The following is a 27,355-nucleotide window of genomic DNA, read 5'->3' as shown; positions in this document are numbered from 1 at the left end:
GGCGAACTTCTATGACAAGACCGTGCCTGCAGATACACGATCCTGTCTCCTTACTTCACCAAGTGCACAGACACACAAACTCAGTCCGCTCTCTTCGTTTTTAAAACCATCAACGTTTATTTGAGGTGCCGGAATGTCAAGAAAGCTTCTGGGAAACCAAAGTGACCATTTTTTTTTTTGAAAACCGGACACATATATCCACTGGACACGCACTGACTGCATTTAGAACATGGAAGCTTAGAGAAAACCCAGTATTTCTGCTAAATTTAGGAACAGAATCACACTCAACGAACCACTGCAATTTAAGAGAGCAAACACTTTATTCCAAACCATGAAATCCCTTCAATAACACAAATCTCTTAACTTTCTCTCTTAAGCAGTCAAAACTGCATTATAAGTTGCAAACCTAAGCAACTCTTACTTTATGCTAAAATGCCTTCTGCTTCTGCTTTCCGTGAAATTGCCAACAAGGCCCTAAATTCTCAAGAGGAAGAGTATCTTCCTACAGTCCCAAACTTCTTCGAAGTCCACTGCTAGTTAAGTAGGGAACATCTGTTTCTTTGAAGGCCTCCCACTGCTTCTGTCCTGGAGAGCCTGGCCTCGCACCCCAGCCCCTACTTCATGGTTACCATCACACGACACTTGAAACCCCGGGTCAAGTTTCCTAGAGCTCACAGCCAGGGTCCGCAGTGACAATACCTGCAAGGCAGTGTTAATGTCGGCCACTTCAGCCTCCGCCTCTCCCAATTTCCTAACCACGCTAAAAATGCTCAACCTTGACGGCTAGGTCTGCACACACACACACACACACACACACACACCCCCACGGGCTGAAGGCACCACGCCAGTTCTATCCTATGAGAATGTATTTATCTTTCTGATCACACACCTGGCAGTGCGCGCTCCCCCAGATCTTGTTTTGTCACCCGATTCCCGCCAAGGCTCACACAGATGGCTGTCCTGTGTTATCCTGGTGACCACATCACTAGTTTCCTGGTTCCATCCCACTTCCTTGCAGGCAGAAGAATTTATTTATAACTGTTCTGCACATTCTTATGCTCTCCAATTTGTAATTCTGAAGTCTACGTAAAGACTGGCGGTATATTAATATTTTTAAGATATCTAGAAATGGGACCTTGGCAGAAACGAAGGAAGAGGAAATGTTTGAAAATGATAGGTACGCTTTTTCTCGAGGTCCTACGCCTCAACACCGCTATTCCACGAGGATCAAAAAACATTTTGTCCCCCGTTTGCAGTTACCGTTTACCTACACAGTGCCACACACGGAAGTAGGAAATCCTGAAAACATTTTAAATTCAAGCAAAGTAAGATTTCCCATACATCCTTCAAAAAAGCCCACAGAGAGCATTATGCCGGCAGAGCGAACAAAGAGGGTAAACGAACCCAAAATGGACTCATAATTGAAAAATGTGTGGCCAAACGCTACGTATTTAAGTAACTTTCTACAACCCTAAGCAGAACGTCTACTTCAGAGTTCAAATATCTGTATTTCCCACCGAGGTGATAAACAGGCATGATACACATGACACTATTAAAGACCTGATTAGGATCGATGCTGGGGGAGGAGTCTGTGAGAGGGAAGCAGCGTGTACACAGCATTAAGCTTTTTTTCAGTGAAGTCAGGACTGATCTAAAAACTTCACGTAAAATCTATCTGTAAAAAGAAGGAGGCTTTATAAGAAAAACCATATCCACCATGAAATCTGTAAGCTCAGAATGAATGGAAAGCTATGCAGTCTGGTAGGGGAGTGGGCAAGGGTAACATACGACCCGCGTTAGCTGACCAAAATTTTCCCTCTGGGTTCCCTGCCAACCAAGCCAGAAAGACACCCAGGGTAAAGTAAAAAGATACCATTTACTTGATACTGACGTGTCTAGAAATAGAAACTCTCTCCTGGAACTAAACTCAAGAAGCAAGTAAGAGATCTTTCTTTAAGGGACTCCAATACTGAACAATATTTCTTTAAAAGAGGTTTACAAAATACACGTCATAGGAGTGTTAAACATCAAATACCATTAAGCTGTGTTTATGAAGGCCAAAGTTATGTGATCCAAGCAAACGGTGTTACGACCTAACTTGACTCCGGAATCATTTAGAGCCATGCTGTCCTATATAGTAGCTGCTAGCCACGTGTGGCTATTTAAATTTAGTTTAATTAGAATGGAATAAAATTTTAAATCCAGTTCCTCAGGCACACTAAGCACATTTCAAATGCTCAAGAGCCCCATATGGGTAGTGGCTACTATGGTGGGTCGAGCATTCTAGAACACTTCCATCATTGCAGAATGTTCTACTGAACCGTGCTGGTTTACAAAATTGAAAGAAATGAGATAAATAAACATCCACGAATAGGAAGCTAAGTAAATAAACCACCACCACTCTCTAAATGACATACCAGGCACCGATCAAAAAGAATGGGTTTGAGTTGCGTGCTGATCAAAATGATACACTGTTAAAGGACAAAAAAACCTTTCATAATAATACGCATAATGAGATTCCAATTCTGCTCAAGTACGCATGCTTGCGTGTGTAGGGCCTGGGAGCTGAGCAAGGTAGAGAACTGACCTGACCCCGCAAAGAGCTGTACCCCATCTTGTGAATAACGGTACTTGGAGGGGTGATCGGGAAGAACTTTTCCTTTCTAGAGTCTCTATTTTTACGTTTGTTTTTTTAATTAGGACATTTTTTTTAAGACAAGCAAACAGCACCCCTCAAAGGACTTGAGGCGCAGATACAGGTACGAAGGGTTAGCAAGCCCCCTACAACAGCGAACTGAAACACCAACTGACTCTGACAGTCTTTACAAAGGAACCGAAGCCCAGCTCGTCATTCAGGATTGAGGTCCTCAGGGAACACCCGGACTGGTATTTGTGATATGGACGGAGATAAGACCTTGAGGAAAGAGTTTTTTTTTCTTCCAGAAAATTCAAGAACCTAATGCACTTACAACCTTTGATCCTTTCCACGGAGATGCATCAAAAAAACCCAAAAGATCAAAACTTCTTCCCAGGAAGCACTTTAGCCCAATAATACCTGAAGCTCCAGAGTTTTAACGCCTACACATGGGAGAAAGAATTTCAAGACAATCTGATTTGACATTTCTTTTTTTTTTTTTTTTTTTACGTTTATTTTTATTTATTTGAGAGACAGAGAGAGAGAGAGAAAGAGAGCATGCACACACAGGTATGTGTGCCAGCACCAGAGGGGGAGGGGCAGAGAGAGAGAGAGCGAGAGAGAGAGAGAGAGAGAGAGAGCGCGCGTGCGCACACCCACGAGAGAAAATCCCAAGCAGGCTCCACGCTGTCAGCACAGAGCCCGACGTGGGGCTCGATCCCACAAACTGTGAGACCTGAGCCGAAATCTAGAGTCAGATGCTCAATATAAATATCGAGAGCAGCTTTATTCATAAATGCCCAAACTGGAGGCAACAAGAAGCTCTTCAACAGGTGGAATAATAAACCAATGGTGGTTCATCCAGACAACGGAACAGAATTCAGCAACAAAAAGAAATGAGCTACTGAGCCACAAAAAGACACGGAGGGATCGAAGGCGTATTAAGTTTAAAAAGCCAATCTGGAAAGGCTACGTAGTCTACGATTCCAGCTTTATGACATTCTAGAAAAGACAATACTGTGTGGACAGTAAAAAGCTCAGTGGTTTCCAGGGGCTTTGCGAGAGCCATTGGGAGGGATACACAAGGTGGAACACAAGGGGATTTTCGGGAGGGAGGGGGCAGTGCAAACTATACGGTACGATACATGATGGTGGATACGCGTCATTTTACATTTGTCAAAACACACAGAACGAACAATACCAGGAGTGAACCCTAACAACTTTGGACAGTAACGTAACGTCAACGCAGGTTCACCCAGTGTAACAAGTGTACCACCCCGCTACAGGATGTTGACAATGAAGGAGAGTGTATCGTGTGTGAATGTGTGTATGGAGTGTGTGGGAACTCTCTGTCCTTTCAACTCAATTTGGCTGTGAACTTAAAACTGCTCTAAAAAGTACAATTATGAGTGAATGAATGAATGACACGGCCATGTGCAGACGCGCAAGAAACATGGATAGGCAGACCGAACCTTCCTTTCAGTATGCCTCGCTATCATTTACGCATGATTTCTCTCCAACCAACAATAATGTTCCGTTCTTCACGCAGGTAAATACATAACCTAATAAAACATATGAGCCAAGGTGAAGGTCAAATTATTCATTTCCATTTAACAATTTTAAAAGAATGTTTTTTTAATGCTTTATTTATTTTTGAGAGACAGACAGAGTGCAAGCAGGGGAGGGGCAGAGAGAGAGGGAGACTGAATCTAAAGCAGCCTCCAGGCTCTGAGCTGTCAGCACAGAGCCCGATGCGGGGCTCGAACCCACAAACTGAGATCATAACCTGATGAACCGACTGAGCCACCCAGGCACCCCTCCGTTTAACAATTTTTAACAACTACCTTCTGGAGCAGCCTGAAGTGCTAGGAACATAAACCGATCCGACCCCCACTTCTCCCCACAGCTGAAAATACCGAAGCAAAGAGGTAAGCACACGGGGGTTCACTATACTTCTGCTTTTATGCATATTTGAAATTCTTCCAGAATCAAATTTTCAAAATCAAATTTTCATTCCTTCAGGTCAGCACGTATTCGGTGAGAGCCTGTGAAGCACCAGCCATTGTTCTAGGCCCGAGAGCCACAACAAAAAGTAACAACAGAAGTCCTGCCCTTGTGGAGCTTACATCCGAGAACGTGGCAGCAGGGGACCAACTTTCTTGGGATCTGAGAACACGAAGTCAAAGTAAAGACTGCGCGAGTCCTAGACCTTTCTTACTGTTTTCTGTGCATGTCAGCAAACAGAATGTAAAAGAATGCGGCCCAAAATTCTTGCCGATTTGTAGAACTTACCTTGTATTTTTTTTTTTTTACATGTTTACTACTTATTTTTGACAAAGAGAGAGCACAAGCGCGGGAGCAGGGGAGAGGCAGAGAGAGGGGGTGAGAGGATCTCAAGTGGGCTCTGTGCTGAGAGCAGCAAGTCCACTGCGTGGCTCGAAGTCACGAACCGTGGCATCACGAGCTGGGCCAAAGATGGACGCTTAAGCAACTGAGCCGCCCAGGCGCCCCGGCTCGCCTTCTATTTTTAAGGAGAAAACAGAACACACACCAAAAAACCAGAGCAGGCAATGGGCATGTTAACTGAAGAAAGTGACATATGATTTAAAGAGTCAGGCACACTCAGAAGCTAAAACCAATCCCTGCTTGTGGACACTCTAGCCCATCACCACCACCTACATGGCCACACCAACAGGACACTGGCACACTAGATCTACTTCCAACTCTACCCTGCCCAAAATAATAAGTATGGCAAAGAGATCAAGGTGGTAAGCCCCAAGAGACATAACTTGTCTCTCTAGGAGACAAGCCTTTTGGTCAATATCTGATTCAAGCTGAGTCACTAGCACCTGAATAGGAAGTTGTCGTCTATTTTCAAGAAAGTGGGCATGCAGGCATGTAACTATATGAGCAAAACTAAGCATCGTCTGACATATTAACATAATAAAGCATATGTCACGTGCACATCACGTATGTCCACATGAAAATGACATGCGTTTAACGCAACCAGAACTGCAATTAACTTCTGCAAATGTGACGGGATGCTCGGAAGAGGACTTCCCGAGTGATGCACGTTAATGCTTCCCACAGGTCTGCCATTCTTACGACCAGATAAGTTGTCATCAAAAATGGAAATGATTTGGAGGGTTTCCGTTGTCGGGGAAAATGCCTCAGATACTATGTTGCTGCCTGAAAGTGTTCAGATTAAAATAGGAAGCCCACACTTCCCCGTCGTAAAGACGCAAACAACTTGTCTGTGTTAGAACAGAATACCTTATTAGCCAGCTGCCTGACTTTTGTCTTTATTTCCCGTTTCATAGTCACGAATATATAACGGAAAAGTTACAGACAGCATACCACGCCTTATAAAACAATTCCGTGCATAAGATGAAGTTCAATTATGACAGATTTGCCGTAAACTTGGGTTGGAAAGGAAACTCACCCCCCAGTAAAGGGGGCATCCGTTCTGCATCCCTCTCCTTTTGTTCGCCGGGAAAAGGTAATGAAAATACACACGCTTTGGATCTAACCCTTCCACTAACCTATATGTGCCTCACCTTTTTTTCTCCATAAAATTAGGCCTTTTATTTTTCGTAAGATACCTTACCCTTCTAGATCTTAAAGGCTTAGCTCTATCTTTAAAATGCTTTTCTTGGAGAACAAAATTAAATATATGTTCCATTTGCATTATTATGAATCAAGACATCTAAAAAACATGCATCTTGATCTGAAAACTGAACTCAGTGTACAAAGAACGGTGTTTTTCCTTCAAATTTGTCGTTTTCTTCTTTGCACTTCCCCCCACATTCCGACAGCTCTTCCCATACTCTGAGTCATAGACATTTTCTCCTGCAGTCCGACACCCCACCATTTCCTCTGCCTCACACACGTGCCTTTCTTCCATGATCTTCCTCTTTGCCTACATCCTAAAAACACGCCTTCTCTGCATGTGCATGACAACACGATTCCTGGACTCTCTTCTGAGCTTGCTCTGACCCTCAGCCTGCAAAAGATTTCTCAATGAACATTCCCACATTAAGAGGCCCCAGATCACCCCTTCGTTGCACCTCCTTGTCCTCCTCTGCCCCATTCACATGTGGAGTCACGGCCAACATTCTGCTTCTTAACACCCGCCCCTCGGACTTACGGCTGGACAGAATTCCCAGATCTCTTTTCCACTGAGGCTGCTGCTAAGCCCTCTTGCCCATCCTGAACTTGCTAACTGTGTTTTCAAAATCTTTTCCCTTCTCTCACTCCATCCACTGCACGGTAATATTTCTGAAGTTCAATTTCATTGGTTTAACCTCTTATATGGAGATCAGGCTCTAACATCAAGCAGGTAAGACTAAACGGAGTACGGGGGCGCCTGGGTGGCTCAGTCGGTTAAGCGTCCGACTTCAGCCCAGGTCACGATCTCACGGTCCGTGAGTTCGAGCCCCGCGTCGGGCTCTGGGCTGATGGCTCAGAGCCTGGAGCCTGCTTCCGATTCTGTGTCTCCCTCTCTCTCTGCTCCTCCCCCGTTCATGCTCTGTCTCTCTGTGTCTCAAAAATAAATAAAAAAACATTAAAAAAAAAATTAAAAAAAAAAAAAAAGACTAAACGGAGTACGAGCAGAAATAAAAATTTGAAAATCCCTCTGGGATACCCTTCAGTAAGTGAAAGAGCACATTCTTCTCAGTGTTGGAACAGGGCAGATACGATGCGTGACCTGCATCTGGTGGCCGTGTCATGCCCCAAACCCCGTACCTGCAATTATCAGGATCACACTCAGCGTGGCAGCACCGCGAGAGATACCCGGGGAAACCTCTTTTGCGGCAAATGACAGATTCAAGCAGCCTTTTTCTAACGGCGTTGTTCATCTCAACCACGTGACATGAAAAATAGCACACTACTTTCTCTATTCTCCCAAGAATGACACAGAACTAGTACCTTCCTCAGTGCACAGAAGGGAACTAACTGATCACACACAGCGGACCCCTTAGGGATTAGGACTGAATTTTCTTAGTTGACAAAAGGCTCTTCCCCCGTGCAGTTCGGTCCAGGACATGCGTCCACCACACGGAATGAGCCGCCACGTAAGTGACACCGTGTGCTCTATCACACTAGCCCTCCGCACCTCACAGGACTTCCATTTATATTTATGTAAGCTAAGTGAACTTAATTATAGGACTGTGCTATAAACCTAATCGATGGCCACTAAAATATTCCCAAATACAAAGAAAATATAACAAAATGTTAGCAAGAATGTCTGACTAGTGAGGCTATGAGTGTTCTTTTCACTTTTCTGATATTTCAACATTTTTAAAAATAGCTCTACATTGTTTCTTATATTCACACACAAAACCCACTTTTTACTCATCTCCAGGAGTTTATACGGACGTGGGGAGAAAGCAAGATATGAGACCACGGAAACAATGTTTCAGATTAAAACAATGGGAAAAATACAGTAAAATGTTAATGTGTTTGTGTTTGGGTGGTGGAAAGGTGTTTGAGTTTTCTACTTATCTTTACTTGCCATTTTCTTGTTTTTTAATTTTTTTAATGTTTGTTTATTTTTGAGAGTGGGTCGGGGAGGGGCAGAGAGGGGAGACAGAATCCGAAGCAGGCTCCGCGTTATCGGCAGCACAAAGCCCAACACTGGGGCTTGAACTCACAAACTGTGAGATCACGACTTGAGCCGAAGTCAGACGCTCAACCAACTGAGCCACCCAGGCGCCCCTATTTGCCATATTCTATAAAGAGCATGCTTTGATGATAAAATGGAAGGGGAATGGACTTGTTTTTAAAAATCAGAGTTCTTATTTTAGCAACCAGATTTCATCACTGCTTTCTGTTTCACTGTTTTAACATTTATTCATTCTTGAGAGACAGAGACAGAGCGTGAGCAGGGGAGGGTCAGAGAGAGAGGGAGACACAGAATCCAAAGCAGGCTCCGGGCTCCGAGCTGTCAGCACAGAGCCCGGCTCGGGGCTCGAACTCACGAACTGTGAGATCATGACCTGAGCCTAAGTCGCACCCTTAACCGACTGAGCCATCCAGGCACCCCTTGCTTTGTTTCAACAGCAGCAAAACTCATGGCATTCAAATGCTCTTTCTCAGCCTGCATTTTATATGATCTGTAACAGACCGAACAATACCAAGCCCTATTTCTGAACTCGTCTTCCTCGTCTGTACTTAACGGTTGTGTCGCAAACGTTTCAGTATATCTCTGTTTTGCTCAAAGCACATTCCTTCCAAAAGCAACAGGAAGGCCACATAATGCCAGATGCTCTCTGCCACTGGGCTCCTTGAATTCTGCTGCTGTAGGAAAGCTGTAACAGTCATCATCAACTGGACATCTGTTACGTGCCTGGCACTGTGATGAATGACGTGATAAATCTATTCCACACGACCGCCTTACCTCATTCCCCTTCCGCAGTTCCAGAAACTAAGGCTCAGACAGGGTAAGTAACTCCCTCAAGGTCACCACATTTTTAAGTGACGAAGCTGGTATTCAGTCAGGTGAGACTAATTACAAAATCTGATGTCTTTCCACTCTGTAACTCGGACCAAAGACATGCCTTGTAGAGCCAGCCCTGCCCACCGCCTTGTCATTTGACCTTGAACAAATAACTTGATTCCTCAGCTATAAATTAAGGAGTTGGACTAGGTGACCCCCAAGTTCCCTTCCTTCTGTCGTGTTCTGTGCTTCAAAAGCTTCCCTTTTCCTTTACAGCACGCTGAAAATTCCTTTAGGGAGGAAACAATTCAGCAACTGCTTGTTTATGTTCTGTCTTGTACATCCTCTGTATGCTAGCAAATTCCCCGGGGGGATGGTGTTCTCTGCATCTGGCACTACCTCCCTAAACCAAGAGAATATGTTGCTACTGGCATTCTGAGACAGGAATTTCTAACAAAATCTACTTCTGTCACTGTGTCTAACAGCTCTCTCCTTGAATGAGCATTTTAGGTGAAAATGTGATTTGCCACTTTGAGGACTATACTCGGACACCAGTATATTCAAGGCCATTTCACCATACACCAGGTGGCCAGACAGATCTCACATCTGGGGAATTTCCAAATATCCAATCAGTGGACACAAAAGGGCTTTCAGTGTTGGCTTGGAACTGAAATGGATCCACCGGACCAATCGTGGTCCAGATTCAAACCCACGTCTTAGGAGGCTGCATAGCACTTTCAGCCAACTCCTACTTCAAAGCACGGGCATGCACAGGAAGAAAAACAAAGGCACCGTTTCCAATCTTTCAAACAGATAAGTCTTCCTTACCCAGATGAAAAGCCAACTTCTGCACAAATTTCAAAAAGGGTCCCACAAAAGCTAAATGCCCTTACCTTCATATTTTCCTTTTGTGTTCTTCTAGGAAAGACTTTATCCTCTTACCAGCATCACCATTAAACCTTTTGGACAAGGTATTACTTTTATAAATCTGTCAGCACTCCCAAATACAAAGATTGCATCACTCCAAGACGTTCTGATCTGGCTGGTTAGAATGCACTGTCAGAGCAAAGGAACTGATCCTTATCCTACTGTATAAAAATTACACTCTGGCACTTAGAAGCCATGTTCTTCTTTCTGTACTTTTTTCATTCAATAGTGGTAGCAGAAAAAGGCAAATGGAAAATTCGAATTTGGTAGGACAGCTAAAAATTAGCATTGCCAACCAGCCACTGTGGAAGCCGACAATCATTATCCAAGATTCTCCAAATACAGTCATCGGGTTACTCTCCCACATCTTAGTTTTATTCATTTTTCACCGCGTGCTACCTGGATGCCTACCGTGTAACAAACAGGCGCTCCTCTAGGTGCTGGGAGTGTAGCAGTGAAAAGGCCAAAATGTGCCCCCGAAACCCATGCTTTGTATTAGGAGGAGGAAAGACATACATAAATATTTGAAGTAGATAAAGAAGTGTCGGGAAAGTATGTGTTCATGGAAAACTATAGCATTGCCTAAAGCAGGGGCCAGCAGACTTTTTCTGGGCCTGGTACATTATTACAGGGCCTGTGGGGCATACGGTCTCTGTGTCAACTACTCAGCTCTGCCATTTTAGTCCGAAAGCTGCCAAGGACAACACGTACACCAATGGGTGTGCTGTGTTCCAACAAAACTATTTACAAAAGCAGGTGCTGGTGTTTAGTTTGCCAAACCCCTTCGAGCTGATGCGATTCCGATTTTATGGAATCTGTCTTCCAAGTCTGTAAGTGGAGGTAACTGGCAGCAATGCAAAATGCCAGACCTGCGCGTGAATTCTGTCCTGGACAATTAACCCTCCACACCTCTGACAAATCCGATCCGTGTCCATCTGCACGCACCCAATTCAACGCAACTCTATTCCACGTAGATCTGTGCTTTTTTTAGACTCCTCCTTTGAACTGGTATAACTGGGTCCGGTTCCCTCATTTAATTAGCAGGCTAAGTAAAAAATTTAACACATTTATCTGGCATCTACGTGAGAGTCATGATTTCACGTTTTTCTGAAATGATCTTTTAAGTTTCGGAGGTCTCATCAAGAAGCGCAATGGGGGGCGCCTGGGTGGCTCAGTCGGTTAAGCGGCCGACTTCGGCTCGGGTCATGATCTCGCGGTCCGTGAGTTCGAGCCCCGCGTCGGGCTCTGTGCCGACAGCTCGGAGCCCGGAGCCTGCTTCGGATTCTGTGTCTCCCTCTCTCTGACCCTCCCTGTTCATGCTCTGTCTCTCTCTGTCTCAAAAATAAATAAATGTTAAAAAAAAAAAAATTTAAAAGAAGCGCAATGGATACACCTGACGGCCAGGCACACCCCCACCGCCTGAGACGTGCACCTCACGTGGGCTGCTTAGGTTCGGGCACAGCTTTCCCCTTGGCCCCCAGAGGTGAAGCTCGGGGGGGGTGTACAGCAGAACTCTGTTTTTCTAATTTTAATTTTCCTGTCTACTAACTTGACGTATCGGTTTTGGTTCATTTATGTTACTCCCCCTTGGTGGCAACAGCGGCTGGGGATTTGGTGACCTCCATAAACGGATTAGTGGGTTATAGAGATCTCTATTCTCCGATGGGTGAGAGAAAATGGAGACTCTGGATTTTTCGCCGTTTTCTGCGTGTAGGTCATTTTAAGTTATGAAGGGGCTTATGCCAAGCAAAGCGATAGGCCTTTGGAAGGTGTTAAGCGGCAGAGTGTTATCATCCAATTTACGTTTGTTTTGTCTTTAGTTTTACATTTAAATCACTCGGGCTGTTATATGGAAAACAGACTGCAAGAGAGAGAAGAAAAAAAGAGCAGTGAAGAGGCCATCCTGGCAATCCAGATGAGAGCGCGGGAACCGAAGCACTGGGAAATGGCTGGATTTGAACCACCAGGAGCGGAGTAGATGTGGCCTGCAGACAGGTGGAGGAGGCAGCGTGGGTGGAAAGGGGTGGGGAGAAGGATGGCTCCTGGCTCCTGCACCCTGGGCCCCGGTAACTGGGTGAATGGTGATTCCTCTGCCGAAACAGGAACACCTGGCAGGTGTGGGGTGAGGGTGGGGAGCTGGGACCGAGAATCCCACTGCGGGCCTATTAAATATATGTGCCTGTTAGGGCTCCAAGTGGAGAACCCACGTAGGTTAGTGGATACTTAACTATAGCTCCGAGAAGGAAAGACTTAGATGGCAATTCGGAAGTGATCAGCCCACAGGTGTCATAGAAAGCCTAGGGACACAGGGGCTCCTTGGGAAAGAATGTAAACGGCAGCGACAAGGACTAAACTCCCGGGTACGCTAAGATCTGGAGGTCAGGAGGAGAGAGGTAAGGCCCGAGCCCTGACCGCACACAGAAGGAGCAACCAAGTAAGACTGGGAAAACCAAGAGAATACGGTGTTCTAGAAGCCAAGGTAGTGTTTCAAAGACGACTGGTCAGCTGTGCCAAGTGTTATTTAGAGATTAAGTTAAGCGATCTGTGTGTGATATACATATTAAGGAAGCAAGGGCACCTATTCGTACAGCTGGCTCTCCTGGAAATGCATCACTTCCTCGGTTGGCCCAGATTCACTCTACTGTTCGCTTTGTTTCTAGAGATCATGCCACAGATCTGTCATTCACCATTTTGCCCGCAGATACGTGCTGTGATCATGAGACAAAAAGAAGACCAAGTCTTTAACCCTAAACTTTAAGATTAAACCAGGAAGAGAACATCTATACAGAAAGGAGAAAGGAGACATAACGGGGCGCCTGGGTGGCTCAGTCGGTTAAGCATCTGACTTCGGCTCAGGTCACGATCTCGCGGTTCGTGAGTTTAAGCCTCACGTTGAGCTCTGTGCTGATGGCTCGGAGCCTGGAGCCTGCTTCGGATTCTGTGTCTCCCCCTCTCCTTGCCCCTCCCCCTGCTCACACTCTGTCTCTCTCTTGCTCTCAAAAATAAACAAGTGTTTAAAAAAAAAAAAAAAAGGAGACATAAAATATTTACGTAAAATGGAGACTGATAATTGCGGTCTGATCCTTTGACCACCCCCCATCCCGGAGCATATGCCTGTCACCGCACCCCAATCCTTTCCTTCACAGCATTTGGCTACACATTTGTTTACCGTCATCTTCCCCCAGATCGTGAACTCACAAAGGCGGGACAGGAAGGTGGTTTCACTCACCAACACATTCCTGGTTCCAAGCACATACAAGATGTATCCTTGCTGAATAAACAGAACCACTGGTCGGTCTCCTCCGTTTACTTTTATCACACAGGAAATGATAAAGATACTAACAGGCAAAAGAGCAAAGGGCTAAGACTTTTAGGCATTTACTTTTCAGACATGGTCAGGTCCGTTGTAAAATAACTCATCTATAATCTGGATAGCTGACAAAAATTTGTTACATTCTTAAGAGGCGGAGGTAAGGACTAATGGTCAGAAAGCACTCTACGGCTATGCTCTTAAAAGTCTTCTGGAAAATTATGCCAAAGCGCCCCAGAGCAGTAATATTTGAAATACTGGACTTAAAGAAAGATGCTGCCGTAGCATCTGAGAGTAGCCAGGTAGCGATGAACAAGTATCCGGAAATGCGTCTACAACGGTCTGACAAAGTGGCTGAGTTCAGAAATAGGCTAAAAATCCAATTTGCCACAGACAAGAGCAGGCAAAATTATTTGCAACTGAATTTTTTGGTCTTGGTCACGAAAGCCCCTGGAGAACGAAAACACTGATGAGAAAATTACGCCCATTTTTAATTCTTGAGCTACAGACCAAGTGTGCCCAAATGCCAAGTATCCATATGGCGACTACAAAATGTTTCATGCCACTTCCTAAAACCGACTTCCGGAGGCGACGGGTTGTTTCCAAAGCACCCCCCCTGACCGCGCCCGCAAACCACGTGGCACTTCCTGACTGTGTCTCTGAGGACCACCGCATGGACGTGTGACCCAAACCAGCGACCGAACCCTTACGAAGACAGGAGCAAGTGAACCCAGGGACGGCATCAGAAGCCCTTGGCCCTGCAACAGACCTTTGCGCAGCTGAGAGCGACAACTCGCCGAAGCGAAGAGACGTTCTTTCCTTAGTCTGAGCCTTTTATTACATTTCACAACGTTCGGCTACTGAAAAAGTCTGCATTTCCTTGGGCTTTACATGCCTTGGTGAGGATGTGCGTGCGTGGTTTATACTCAAGTGAAGCAAGTACTCTTGAGCGTTTATGAGTCTTAACACCTCGTTATCTCTCTTCGCAAAGACAGAGTTTTGTGGGCTTATGCGTTGTGCTGGATAAGTTCCAGCGCTATTTCCCAGCAAAAATACAAGCGCTAATGCAGGTTAAATATAGTCCTTTGTGTTTTCGCTCTGCCACATTTTCAGGTAACTGGGCTCCAAAATACTTTCCAAACTGAAAACACAATTTTAAGTTAAGTAAATAGTGAAACTAAAAATGTTTAATGCTTGATCGATTTTTTACAAATAGTAAAAACGTTTCCATAAAAACAATAGAGTTATCTTTTTTCCTAAGGAAATGTTTTAAAATAAAATACCTAAGCGCCAATATTGACTTCTGGGTTCGGTGATACTGCATATAATCTTTATAGTGGCTTCAATTTGCATGCTTTAAAAATTACATTTTTGGCGTTTATTCTTCTAAATCAAATAGCTTCCTAAACAAATAATAACGTGTCCTCCCCTTACATTTTCCCTCAAGATGACACATCCATATATATATATATCCTCGAGCTTACAAGTAATCAACTATTCAGGCGTGAGGGGTTTCAGGAGCTCCTAACACACTGGGAGCTTGGAACTCAGGGTCATTTCCAACAGAAACAATATTAACCACACTGGCTGGGTTTCGGGAGGGGTGCCACAGGAGACTCGGATTCCCTCTAGAGTCTACACAGAGGCCAAAGGCTTAATTATAAAGAACTACCCTAAGATTAAATTCCATTTCAGGGGAAAACCAAACCTGAAAAACTATTCCCGGCATTAGTCTCGGGAGCTGCAGTTGAATTAGACCCTGGAATTTAAAATGCAAACAAACAAACAAGCAAAATAATACTTCCTGGCCTCTGAGAGGGAAGAAAGGGGTATACTAAGAAAACGGGGAAGGAGCTGCAGGAACCTTGGACGTAAAAGATTAGTTGCTTGAGGGGCTCTGTATGTGGCACGGCGTATACACCGGGAATTACATTTAATCTATAAAGATTTCAAGTATTCAAGAAAGATGGTATCAGATAGAAACGCAAAACTTAACAAGCTAAAAGAACATTAACCTGCCTTCCTTTTTTTAGTACAGGCCCAAAGCGGGGGAAAAGAGCTTTCATACCTGATTTATTATAAGATATGAATACAAATCGCAATCCAAACCTCCTAAATTTGGCATGAATCATATATTAAAAACACACTTCCCCGCTTTTATAGGCCTCAAACCATTGTGCCAAAGATCAGTTTGGTAAATCTGATAAAATCTTATGACAAATGGCAGGCTTTCAGACCCCTGGGCTCTCTCCCTGCCCTGACGGAATCTTCCGAGTGAAGACAAGGGCGCCGTAAAACACCAGGCAGCGCGGGGTAGAAAGGCAGGTCGGCAAGGAGCGCCGAGTACAAGTCCCAGCACTGAGCTTAGCTGCGCAAGAACGACGTGCACCCGCTGTCACTGCGGTCACCCTGAGCGGACGGTCCCTGTGGGCTTTTTCATGGCTTCTGTTAACCCTGCGTTACAAAGCTGAAACTAAAAAGCTGTAGAAGAGAGACTAACAGGCAGTTTGTCACCCCCTCGTTGGTACTGGCCCCTATCATTCAAGCTAATTAAAATCCCCGTTACTTGGAAGAGAAAAGCCCACCCCAAGAATGAGGTACAGAGAAGTGAATAATGGGTCTCCTGTAGTTCTAAGACGATACCAATGTCACAGGCCAGGCAATGAAAAACAGTGGAGACAACGGGGCCAGAGGGGCAGGGGGGATGGGTGAAACAGGTGAAGGGGACTGAGGGTACGCTCGTGATGAACACGGAGTATCATGTGTAAAAGTGCCGAATCACTATAGTGTCCACCTGAAACTAATGTAACAGTGTGTTAACTACACTGCAATTAAAATAAAAGGAAAAACAATGGAGACAACTAAAAATGTTGTAGGTAATTTTAATGCCTTGGGATTAATACTTCTGAAGTGAATTCAAGAAACCAGGATGCAGATTTTTACATAAAATAGGACTTCACACCGACAGCATCGTAACTAAAAGTTATTGCATCTCAATACTACCAACGTTTATAATATTACAGAGAGAGAATGGGTGGTTTTTACTTCCTTATACTTTGTAAAACACTTGGCATAAATAGAAACATTCATTCATTGTCTAATAAAAAAAAAACGGTGTGCTGTTCCTTTTAAAGATCACTTTATAAAGCATACAACATGATACCAAGGGGAAAATAATTTTAAGTTTATTTTCAGAGACAGAGGAAAAGAGCGCGCGTACATGAGCAAGGGAGGGGCAGAGGGAAAGAGAGAGAATCCCAAGCAGGCTCTGCACTGTCAGTACCCAGCCTGACGTGGGGGCTCGAACTCACGAACCGTGGATCACGATCTGAGCCAGAACCAAGAGTCGGACGCTAAACTGACTGAGCCACCCGGGCGCCCCCCTCGAAGGGAGAATAATTTTTAATATCCCCCAACCTTTTCCTCATCTACACCCTTACCCAAGCAGAAACAGGGCTGCCGTCTTCGCTTTTCCCTCTTCCGGACTCCCTACGTCCCGTCAACTGCTACGCGCTATCTTCCAATTCTTCCCCACCGCCCCCAGCGGCGCACAGACCGGGAAGGTGGTCTTCCTGCACGAGCGCTCAGGACCGCCCCTCCTGTGTCTGCACTAAGGGGCTCTGCGGCCTGCAGCTCCTTGTCCTTTCTGCAGGCCTCCTGATGCAGCCATCCATGCTCCTCCGTCTTGGACCTCTGTCCCCCTCCACCGGTTGAGTCTCCATACGGTTGACACGGAAATGCCTCTGGCATACGGGACATCAACACCTTCCGGGCAAGTGCTAAAGGCCAAAGCACAGTAAGCACCCCAAAGAGGACCTCTCTCGGGACGACAAGTAAGGTTTAGGGGCTGAGCGGATGTATTCTGTCACTCTGGAAGACGACGTCACGCGGGATCCAGGCAAGGCATCTCCTGTGATCTACACAAGCCCTCGTCAGCAGCCGCCTCCGAGACACGCCGTGCGGCCACGCGAGGACAACAAGCCTCTGAGATGACCGCCTGCCCGTTCAGACTCCTCTCAGATCCCAGAACCCAAAAGGCTGCGACCCCTGAGAAGGGAAGCCCGGCCCAGGTAACGCGGGCACCGTCGTCGCTCCTGCACGTGGCTATGGCGTCATCTTATTAGAGCCTGTCTGAGCCACGGTCCTAGAGGCAGCCAAGATAATCCTCCCCAGATGCAAATCGGATCCCATCACTCCCCCACTTAACGCCTGTCTAGGACTCCCCGCCGACACGCCCACCGGGCTTACCAGACGCCCCTCCCCCGGGCTCCTGACCCCGACCCCTCTCTCTCTGTGGCTCGGCCACATGGGGGACTTTCTCCCTGATGTCTGCACAGCGTTCCCTCCACTTCCAAGACCTCTCTCGCACTCTGCACCCCACCCTCTCCTTCCCGTGGACGTCACCATTCCCCAGGTCTCTCCTGGGAAGTCCGCCCCGCGGGCAGGTTTCTCAGTACCCTCTGTGCCCCCCCGTCGGCTCCCAGCCCCAGGCTGGGTGGTGCGTCTCCCCTCCCGAGCCCCAGAGCGCCCTCCTTCGTCCCGTTACGGCGTCCCTCACGCTGGACTGCCTCTCTTCATTCCCTGCCAAGGGACTGCTTGAGGGAGGGGACAGCGCTCCTCACACCGTGACACTGCCAGCGTCTAGACGGGGCCGGACGCACAGTTGATGCAATCGATGAATGTATTCCCTGACCACACGAAGACAAGGAAAGAGGGATAAACTGACAGGAAGACAGAAGCGGCGTCTGAGCGGCCAGGGAAAATGGAACGAAGGACAACTTAGACAAGTTTGCTGCTGGAATGGCCTGTTTCACTAACAACCAAGAGTACCTCAAAGTGCTTTCAACAACTTACCGGTTTCCTGAAACCACAAAAAGCTGACATCCACCAGAATACTTTTTTGGGGGAAATACATACACCGTTAAGCTATTTCAAAAGAACCACGGTAAATATGAAGAACGTTCCGAAATGGAGGCTGCCAGCAGTTACAGAATTCACGTCCCTAAAGTTTTGCTCTGGCACACTCCTCACCCCTCCCGTCCTCTCCCCAAATCTCAGAAACGGAGCTGTTCGTCGCCATAAAGTGATTGAGTGCCAGCTCTGTACTATGCTGTTTTCTGTGTAGGGGACCCTCTTCCCCGTCTCTTACTATAATCTGAAACATAAAGTTAGGGAAGCTTCCGTCATATGCAAGAGAAGAATTCTTTAAGGAAGAACAAAGGGCCAGGACTGGCCGTGTGCCAGCACCAAGCAGGTCCACCTGAGACAGGTTTCTTCGGTGTAACTTGTTTGTAAGAGAAATGACGCGACTTAAGAGCACCAGGCTGTTGGTTCAGAATCAGACCTCCTGATCGCTAACGGCTTAAAGTTCATGATTCCAAAATACTTGGAAACAAAATCCAAATGTAAATCTGAAGAACAAAGACTAACTCCTGTCTACTTTAATGGGATATTAAGCAGTTTCCCATAAAACGATGGTTAAGCATTCTTTTCCCGGCTCCAGGAAGCAAAGCGAAGCTACCCGTGAGCCCGCTGTGTTTAATTTACGCAGCCGCAGGCAGACCCGAAGGCCCTCAGTACACCCAGTTTAAAAATAAACTACCTTTGCTTGTCCTATTTTTACCGTAACTCCTATTTGTATTACTTACCGGAATGTAATAGATGCCCATCTTGGGGGTTTCATTGGCAGTAAGAAGCATTCCTAAAAATAAGCACAACGAGAAGCGTAAACAGGAGGGGAAAAGGAAGGTGCCCTTTTCTAGTTGTTTTACACTACGGACCGGTGCTCCAGGTGCCCAGAAGACGGTGCGTGGCGAAGAGCCGGACCCGGAAACCAGGCGGGTCATGGGCTTCCGTCCCCGGCCCTCCTAGATGGGGCACCTGAAGTACCGAGAAGTTCTTTACAACATCCCCATCTGCGAAACACTCCGGCCAAGTACACAAGCGGTTCCCACCGTCGGGTGCTCAGGCCTACGTAGAGCCTGCCATCATCCTCCGAGGGGTTTTCAGCTTTAAGTGCAAGTTTTCAGATTTAAGTACATGGACAAAATGTAGTTCTGGTACACTATTTATGATAATAAACTGAAGAAATTAAGAACAAAGGCTTCTTTCTGTTAATCAGGAATCCAAGAACCAAGGCAAAGCATCTCCCACCAAACGCCACGGCAAAGTAGTTCCTAAGGTTTGCGTTCAACCTCACGTCTGAGTGGAAAACCAAGGGACTGACTTGAGCGGGTGCTGTGTGTGCAGCTACACCAGCAAAGACCTCTCCAGGGTCTCACAGCCCTTACTCTCCCCGGTAATTCCGTCGTCGGGGACCCTAACGGCCTCATCTAACAGAGTGGTCAATCATTTAGTCTTCCCGGGATGCACATTTTAAGAAAGCAGAGCTGACGGATGGGCAAACGTCCTGGCATTCAACGACGGCACCCCTGCTACCCCAGGACCCCGTCACTCTGTGGCACAGCACCAGGGTGCACATGTCCCAGGCTTTGTTCCCTGCCCTCTGCCACCTGTGGCCATCCCCCCCCCGGTCCCTCCCCCCCCCCCCCCCCCCCCGGGCGCCCCCCCCCCCCCCCCCCCCCGCAAGCCTCCCGAGGCGGCTCCAGTGCTCACGGCCCCTGTTCCAGAATGACGGCACTTTCAATGCAGCTGAAATCAGCCACCGTCCGGGGAGTTCTTTACAACCTGGTAAGCGCCTTCGCAGATACTATCTTGGTGCACATGCAAAACACCTCTGAAATAATAACAGCATCCTTATTTTACAGATCAGAAAAAAGTCCAGAGGGACTGAGTGCCCTTGTCACAAGCCAGAGAATTTTAGAGCCAAACCTCCTACGTCCTTTAGACACGGTGAAAGAAGTTGTTCTGGGGACTGAGGAATTACCACCAGAAAGAAGGTTCTTGCCAAACATACTCCCTAAGCCTGGCTTCACTGGCTCGACTCTGAACACGGATCATTCAGCAGTGAGCGTTCCACAAGGAAACACAATCACACCTACCCACCAAACCACAGAGAGGGCTCTAATCTAATTGCTCTAAAGAACCCAGACTGGACACAGCGGATCGTTTTCCACACGGAATACGATCTTTCTTGGCCGTATATGGACAACGATACCAGCTGACTTACCACCGAACTAAACCGGGGAAGGTCAGGACTAAAACCGATTATGAACGAGAGAAACAGGCAACCTCAACAAAGCCCAAGAACAAGAAGGAAAAAAAAAATCAAACTAGTGAAAGAAAGTTCAGCAGAAATTAAGATGATCATGGGCAAGAGAGGAGAACTTTATTTCCAGATTAACAGTGTGGCCTCACAAAATTAATTTGCTCAAGGTCACCACATAGCTAGGAAGGAGAGTAGCTGATATTCTACGGACTCCAAAGCCCGTGCCACGCAGGACTCTAAAACCACAGTAACGACTAAGATAAAATGAAAAGCCTTCTTGCGGGGTCAAATAATAAAAATTTCAGAGTGCAAATATAAACACCATACAGCAACAGGAAAAACGTTAATATCACGTCAACTGGAAAGCAAAAGACAACTATACACACAGCATGAGGTCAATGATTGAAAACATACAAACATGAGATTAATATGAGAACTTCTCTCATGGAAATTGTAATGGTACTCGTGAAGAGACTGTGGGCTTATGAATTATTTTTCCTTTAAGTTTCCTTTATAGTGACGCTTATTAAAATGACAATAGCAATTAAAAAAATTTTTTTAAACATTTATTCATTTTTGAGAGACAAAGACAGTGTGAGCGGGGGAGGGACAGAGAGGGAGGGAGACACAGAATCGGAAGCAGGCTCCAGGCTCCGAGCTGTCGGCAAGAGCCCGACGCGGGGCTCGAACTCACAGACCGCGAGATCATACCCTGAGCTGACATTAGACATTTAACCGACTGCGCCACTTAAGCACCCCGACAGTAAAAATTTTAAAAGAGAAGGAAGAGCTCAATAGTGCCTAGAGTCAAAAGAACACACATCCAGTCTGAAACAGCACTGTAGAGTAACGTATCCAGCGTCCTGTGTGGCCGAACAGGGCGGCCAAAGAGGATGGGATGGATCAGCAGCCCCCTCCCAGGAAGCGTGAACATTCAGGTTCTCCTGTGCACGTGCTTCAGAGGCCAAAGGATTCACTGAAGCCCAGAGTTCCAAAACCAGATTGGATGCTCTCTGCCAGTGCTACTCACTCCACTCCCAGGGCCGCCCTGCAAACTGGCCCCCGGCCAGGCGCTGAGTGTAGAAGTGGCAAGGAAGAATTCAGAAAGCTGTATAGTAACGCGACATTGCAGGGAGATCCCCACGTGTGCTCCTTTCCCTTGTAATGTCTTTTTACTCCGTTTTACAAAAGTATCGGGTCTGAAACGGATTAGAAATTTAAAAACAAAGGAAAAACACAATCTCCGCCGTCAGAAACATCTGCACTGAAACGTACAGCAGCGGTCACCGCCTTGAACAGCTCAGAGCAGAGCATCTGTGAGAACAGAACTGTCAGGGAGGAAAGGCCAGGACGCTTCTTCCACGTGCTCAACCGCGGATGTGACTGTGGAGCTTGGGATTTTACCGTACGGGGCTCCAAGGATGTTTGCACGTGGCTCGAGCTGCTCTTTCCCATGTCGGGAGAGGACACTTGCCACAGATGGGAAGGCGACTGCACACTGAACGGGGAAGGCCGTCTGCAGGGGCCCGGAAGGCGGCTGGGGAAACCACATTGGGTGCTTTACACGATCGTTCAGCCTGAATTCAGTCTTTCTGAGTCGAAAGCCCATCTTCTTTTCTCTGTAGCAGTGATTCGAACCCAGCGATCCCGGGTCCCAGCGGCGGCGGGGCTCAGACACCCGTGAGCCCGACAGGCGCCGCACCACGCCGACGCGCCGTCACGGAGCCGACCTGCAGGGCAGGCGCCCGACGCAGAGACGCTGGAGTCGGCCGAGTGAGCAAGAGCAGGAACAAAACAGCAGCCAGGAAGGCGGAGCCATTTCTCAATATTCTGAGCAATCTTCGTATTAGAAAAACATTACAAAACAGTAACCGTGATTCGGCTCTAATTACTTCAAAATGAGTAAGTGAGAAGATAAAGAAAGAAGGACGTTTTAGCTTTTCTAAAATATGATTAAGCGCCTGATGATTAAGCATAAGGCATCATGAGCGGCGTCAAAGGGAAGAGGAACAGAGCAGGGGAGAGCAGCACAGCGCGTGAATCACACCCACTCACACGCAACCCCCACGGCGGCTGAGGCCCTGGTCTCACTGTGCTTGCAAAGCTCAGGGAACAAACCATTTGGCTACTTTTTGTGTTTGATTCGCTTCTTACAAGTTGTTTGACAGTGAAGCTGTCCTTCTGTTCGAAACATCACTCTTACAATGTTTACCTCCCAGGAAAGTACATTCTGCAACGGGGAGACCCGGTGGTCACCTTAACCCAGGGACCACGCTGCCCCTCCCTGGCCCTGGATGCTTCTGGGAAGGGGTCTGACACAGGGGACCCAGCATTCCTTGTGGCCACAATATCTCACCTACGGTGCGTCACAGTCAGATTTAACTTCTATCTGAGAAAAAATACACGGGCTGGAGGCACAAGGTCAATGACATTATGACAACTAGCCACACAAATCCAGGGTGAGGGACATTCTTTTTTTTTTTTTTTAATTTTTTTTTTTTTTAACATTTATTTTTGAGACAGAGAGAGACAGAGCATGAACGGGGGAGGGTCAGAGAGAGAGGGAGACACAGAATCTGAAACAGGTTCCAGGCTCCGAGCTGTCAGCACAGAGCCCGATGCGGGGCTTGAACTCACGGACCGTGAGATCATGACCTGAGCTGAAGTCGGACGCTTAACCGACTGAGCCACCCAGGTGCCCCCAGGGTGAGGGACATTCTATGCGACTACTGTCCTGATCTTGGAAAAATCAAAGAAAAGAAAAGAAAACAAAACAAAACAAAACAAAACAAAAAAAGGACAGGTGGGGGGACACGACTATTGCAAACTGAAAGAAACTAAAGATGGCCACAGTTCAGCTAATGCACAACCTTGATTATGGCCTGGTTCCAAACAAGGCACTACAAACGGCGTCTGGGAGACAATCGGGGAAACGCAGGAACGGACCGGAAGGAAGACAATACTGGAGACCGAGAGTCATTAGACGGGCTGGCGGCCCTCAGTCCCTCCGACGAGACGGACGCCGCACGCCCTCGGTGGGCTTCCATAGCTCCCTCGCGCCACAGCTGTGCCCTACACCGGGCCAGATCCCCAAGCCTGGGCCAGAGCCGTGCAACAGAAATAGCGTGCGAGGCTCACGTGTGATTTCACATTTTGTACTAGACACATTAAAAAAAAAACTATTTCAAAAACAGGTAAAACATATTTTAATGTATGTTATTAACCCAGTATGCCCCAGACGTTTCCATTTCAATATGTAACTGACATAAAAAATTAAAGGTCTATTTCGCGTGATTTGTCTCCACGATGTGTTCGAAACCTGGCGGGCAGTTTGCACTCAGAGCACCCCTCACTCAGTTCAGGTCGGTCACCCTGCCAGGTCTCAAGGGCCACACGCGGCCACACGTGACCACGCAGCTTCCGTCTCTCAGCACTAGCTGCCCTTCAAACTCTCACCCCCCCTCCCAGGGGCGCCTGGGTGGCTCAGTCGGGTTAAGCGTCCGACTTTGGCTCAGGTCACCGTCTCACGCTTTGTGAGCTGAAGCCCCACGTCGGGCTCTCTGCTGTCAGCGCCGAGCCCGCCTCGGATCCTCTGTCTCCCTCTCTCTCTGCCCCTCCCGGGCTCTCTTGCTCTTCCAAAAATAATAAAATCAACATTTAAAAAAAAAATCCTCTCACCCCTTAACCCAGCCGCCCGCTCACCAGCCTCGTGCCAACGTCAGTGCCACCTGACTTCACTCCTCCTCGTGGGCAGCTCAGACCCGGTTTCGGACCGTCTGATACTCTCTGACGGGGACCCCGGCATCCTCATCTGCAATTTACTCCTGAACTCGTCCGCACTGGACGTCACCCCGCCACTGCAACAAGACCCTCTCCGTGACCACAGACACACAGCGCCTCATCCTTCTCGGGAGAGCAGCACGTAACTAGAAAGGGCATGGGCTCCAGAACCAGGAAAGGCTGGCTCTACCCGAGGCCCTGCCACAGCCAGCTGAGCCACCAACTCCGGCCCAATTACTCAACAGTTCTCACCTCCTAAGACGTGAGACAGACAGACAAGAAAAAAGAAAAAAACGTGTGTGCCACTAACTACACAGGGTTCTGGAAAGATTAAACGACGCGTGGTCATCACCGAGCCCGGAAGCGCGGGAGCATTAAGAACTTGTTCTCTCCTTCCCGCCTCCACCTCAGTCGCCCTCAAGCTGGCCGAGCAGGGACCACTGGATCGCTTGTGCCTTAGCTTCTGTTCTACTTTGAAATCGGTCACTCCTTTTACTGCCATTCTGTCCGTTCCTGTTCAGTTTCTCAGCTGGCACCTCCTTCTCCTCAATCCCCGCTGAAGTGGACTCGGGTCCTGCCGTGTACACTTTCCCATGGTGATCTCACGCACTCCCGCCTCTGAAAGACGCTCTGTTTACAGGTCTCCACGCTTTGCAACCGCAGACCTGCTTCTCTTGAGACGGCACTTTCTACGTGCACCTGACTCGGCTCCCGCTGCAAGGTGGTGGGGCAGGGCAGGGCCTCACGAGCACTTGGGAAACACGCTTCCGGGCCCTCCGCCCGGATACTCTCAGTACGTCTGGGACTGGGCCAAGGAACCTGTCCTTTTTAAAAAGCTCCCTGGGTGATACTGACAGTGGCCAGGTTTGAGACCCTCTGCCAGACACCGTCACTGTCCCATCGCCTCCTAATATTCAAATGTTCAAAAAAGAAATCTCCCTAAACCTGCTCTGTCTCCTATGTTCTCAATCAGCTCAGAGCATCCCCTCCTACTAACTTTGGTTCAAAACCAATGTAACTTTTAGAGGACAGACAGCACAATCTGAACAAGTCCTGACTACAGACCGAGCCCAGATCATTCAGCACATCATTCCCGGACCTCCTCCACCTTGGTTCCCAGGAGGGCCACCAGGGCTCTGGCACGTAAGGCTCCATCGCTTTCCCAAACGAGCCCCACGAATGGGACCCTATCGCATCTGCCACAGCCTATCCTTCTTGCCGTTCTCACGCCGCTCCCTCACAGGGATGTGCCTCATCTCGCCGCCCCACCTACCAAATCTCACTCACCACTCCAAACACACCTGAACAAACATCTCCTCTGGCATCTCCCCTCCCCAGTTGCTCTGGCTGAACCCTCCTCTAACACGCTGGCGAAGTGCTGTTCGTACACACGTGACAGGTCTCTCCTGCTCTGCCTTGTATCCATCTATCAAAATGGGCTGTGTGTGTCTGTCCTCAGAATGCAACACTGCTTGAGAGTGGGAACTATTCCCATTTTCTCTCCTGCCCCCAAATTCTTCACCAACTTGTCTCAAATGTATTGTAAAATCTTGAAATCCACGATGTAATCCGCAAAACAATACACAATACAGAAGATACCAAAACCCTGGCTTCATGAGCCTCGTGGGTTATCGGGCAATCGCAGCCTTCTTCAAACCTCTAACCTCAATTTCCACACACTATTACTAATCACATAAAAGGGTGAAGAGCACACTAAAATAGCATCTCACCTGCCACCTACCTATATATTGTTACCAGTTTCTACTAATAGCTAGGCTGGCTACGGGCTGAGTCACTGAGAGTGCCATTTTCTGAATCATCCACACCACTTCCTGCTCTTGATTCTTCCAGTAAATACAATATCCAAGAACAGTCCTGACCAAGCCAAACCCCGTCTTAACAAATGAAATGAAATGCGTTTAAAACCCAATAAAGCACAACTCAGATTTATCTCACTGAATGACCCATCGCTACATACCGCATACCTGAGTTGGGATAGAGGCAGACATCATTAATGTCATGTTCTGGTTCCAAGGAAGTAAATATTTTTCCCTAAAAGAATAGGCAAAAAGGAATTATTAAAACAGTCAAAGGAAGACAACTTTTGGCAATGTTTGTTGCCACGTGGTTATGTGTAAATGGTACTGTGTAAAGAAATAAAATCACCTGATTGAAAGTAAAGAATTCAAACTACGGTAGAGAGCTCATTTTATCAATTTATCAAATGCTTTCACTTTAGAAACAAAGAAACTGAGGCGAATGGGGGAAAAGCGACTTAACCAAGGAAATAAATACAGTTTCGCAGATAATGTTTTCATAGCGGCAATGGGTAAAGTTTAAGATAAAGTTGTGCATCAACTCAGAAAAACTCTCATAATCTGGAGTTAAACTCGTTGAACTCGTAATCCCCAGTTAAAGTCGTACTCAAAGAAACCAAAGACTGGGAGGGAGTCAACACGGCAGGACGAAGACACTTTCTGCCATCTGTATACCATAAGGCCTTGAGGAGGATCAAGGAAGACAATGTGTATAAATGATAACTTACAAAATGAAATCCTGTAAATACGCAATGAGTTACTTATACAGGAAAGACTACCACACTTCTGTTTCAATGGGAGAGAGGGGAGGAACGTGCTAGATTTTAAATTAAGAGAGGGAAAGTAAAAGAAACAAAAGAGAGGAGAAGATGGGGATGGGAAAAGGTGATGAGAAAGATAAATAAGGAAGAGCAAGTCAAGCAAAACCAAGTAATCTGGGTGTTGGTCAAGAGGGCGTATTTAGTCATAACAACAACGCCAAAATAAAACTTATTGCAGCAACGACGGCAGGAGAATTTCAAGCGCCGGTGTTGAAAATGTCTGCCAGCTCTCACGTTTATTAACTCGCTACCAGAGGCTCCCAGGGCAAAGGAGAGGGGACAGTTAAGGCACGGGGAGGACGGCTCCTGCACGCTCGGTGAAAAGCTGCAGCCAAATTCTAATTCGGGACAGAGCTAGGAACGGTCAATACTCTGCGAGTTGGCCAAATGAAGAGTGGACACAGAAGTTACGCTCCAAGCGGCCAGGAACCCCAGGGCGTAGCTGAGGGGTGATGAGG

At 47.1% G+C, this 27,355-nt stretch overlaps 1 protein-coding gene across 1 annotated transcript in view; it reads right to left on the bottom strand.

Moving 5' to 3' along the window:
• Positions 1-27,355, bottom strand: part of NOL10 (nucleolar protein 10) — an 88,583-nt gene that overhangs the window by 38,473 nt on the left and 22,755 nt on the right. The window contains exons 12-13 of the mRNA XM_049652533.1: positions 26,245-26,311; positions 18,960-19,012 (exon numbers count right to left, since the gene is read on the bottom strand). Coding sequence (XP_049508490.1) covers positions 18,960-19,012; positions 26,245-26,311 — 120 coding nt within the window. The remainder of the gene's footprint in view (positions 1-18,959; positions 19,013-26,244; positions 26,312-27,355) is intronic.

Source organism: Panthera uncia (assembly GCF_023721935.1).
Source record: "Panthera uncia isolate 11264 chromosome A3 unlocalized genomic scaffold, Puncia_PCG_1.0 HiC_scaffold_12, whole genome shotgun sequence".
NCBI lineage: Eukaryota > Metazoa > Chordata > Mammalia > Carnivora > Felidae > Panthera > Panthera uncia.
The sequence above is the reverse complement of the archived record's forward strand: the minus strand, read 5'-3'. Positions and strand labels throughout refer to the sequence as shown.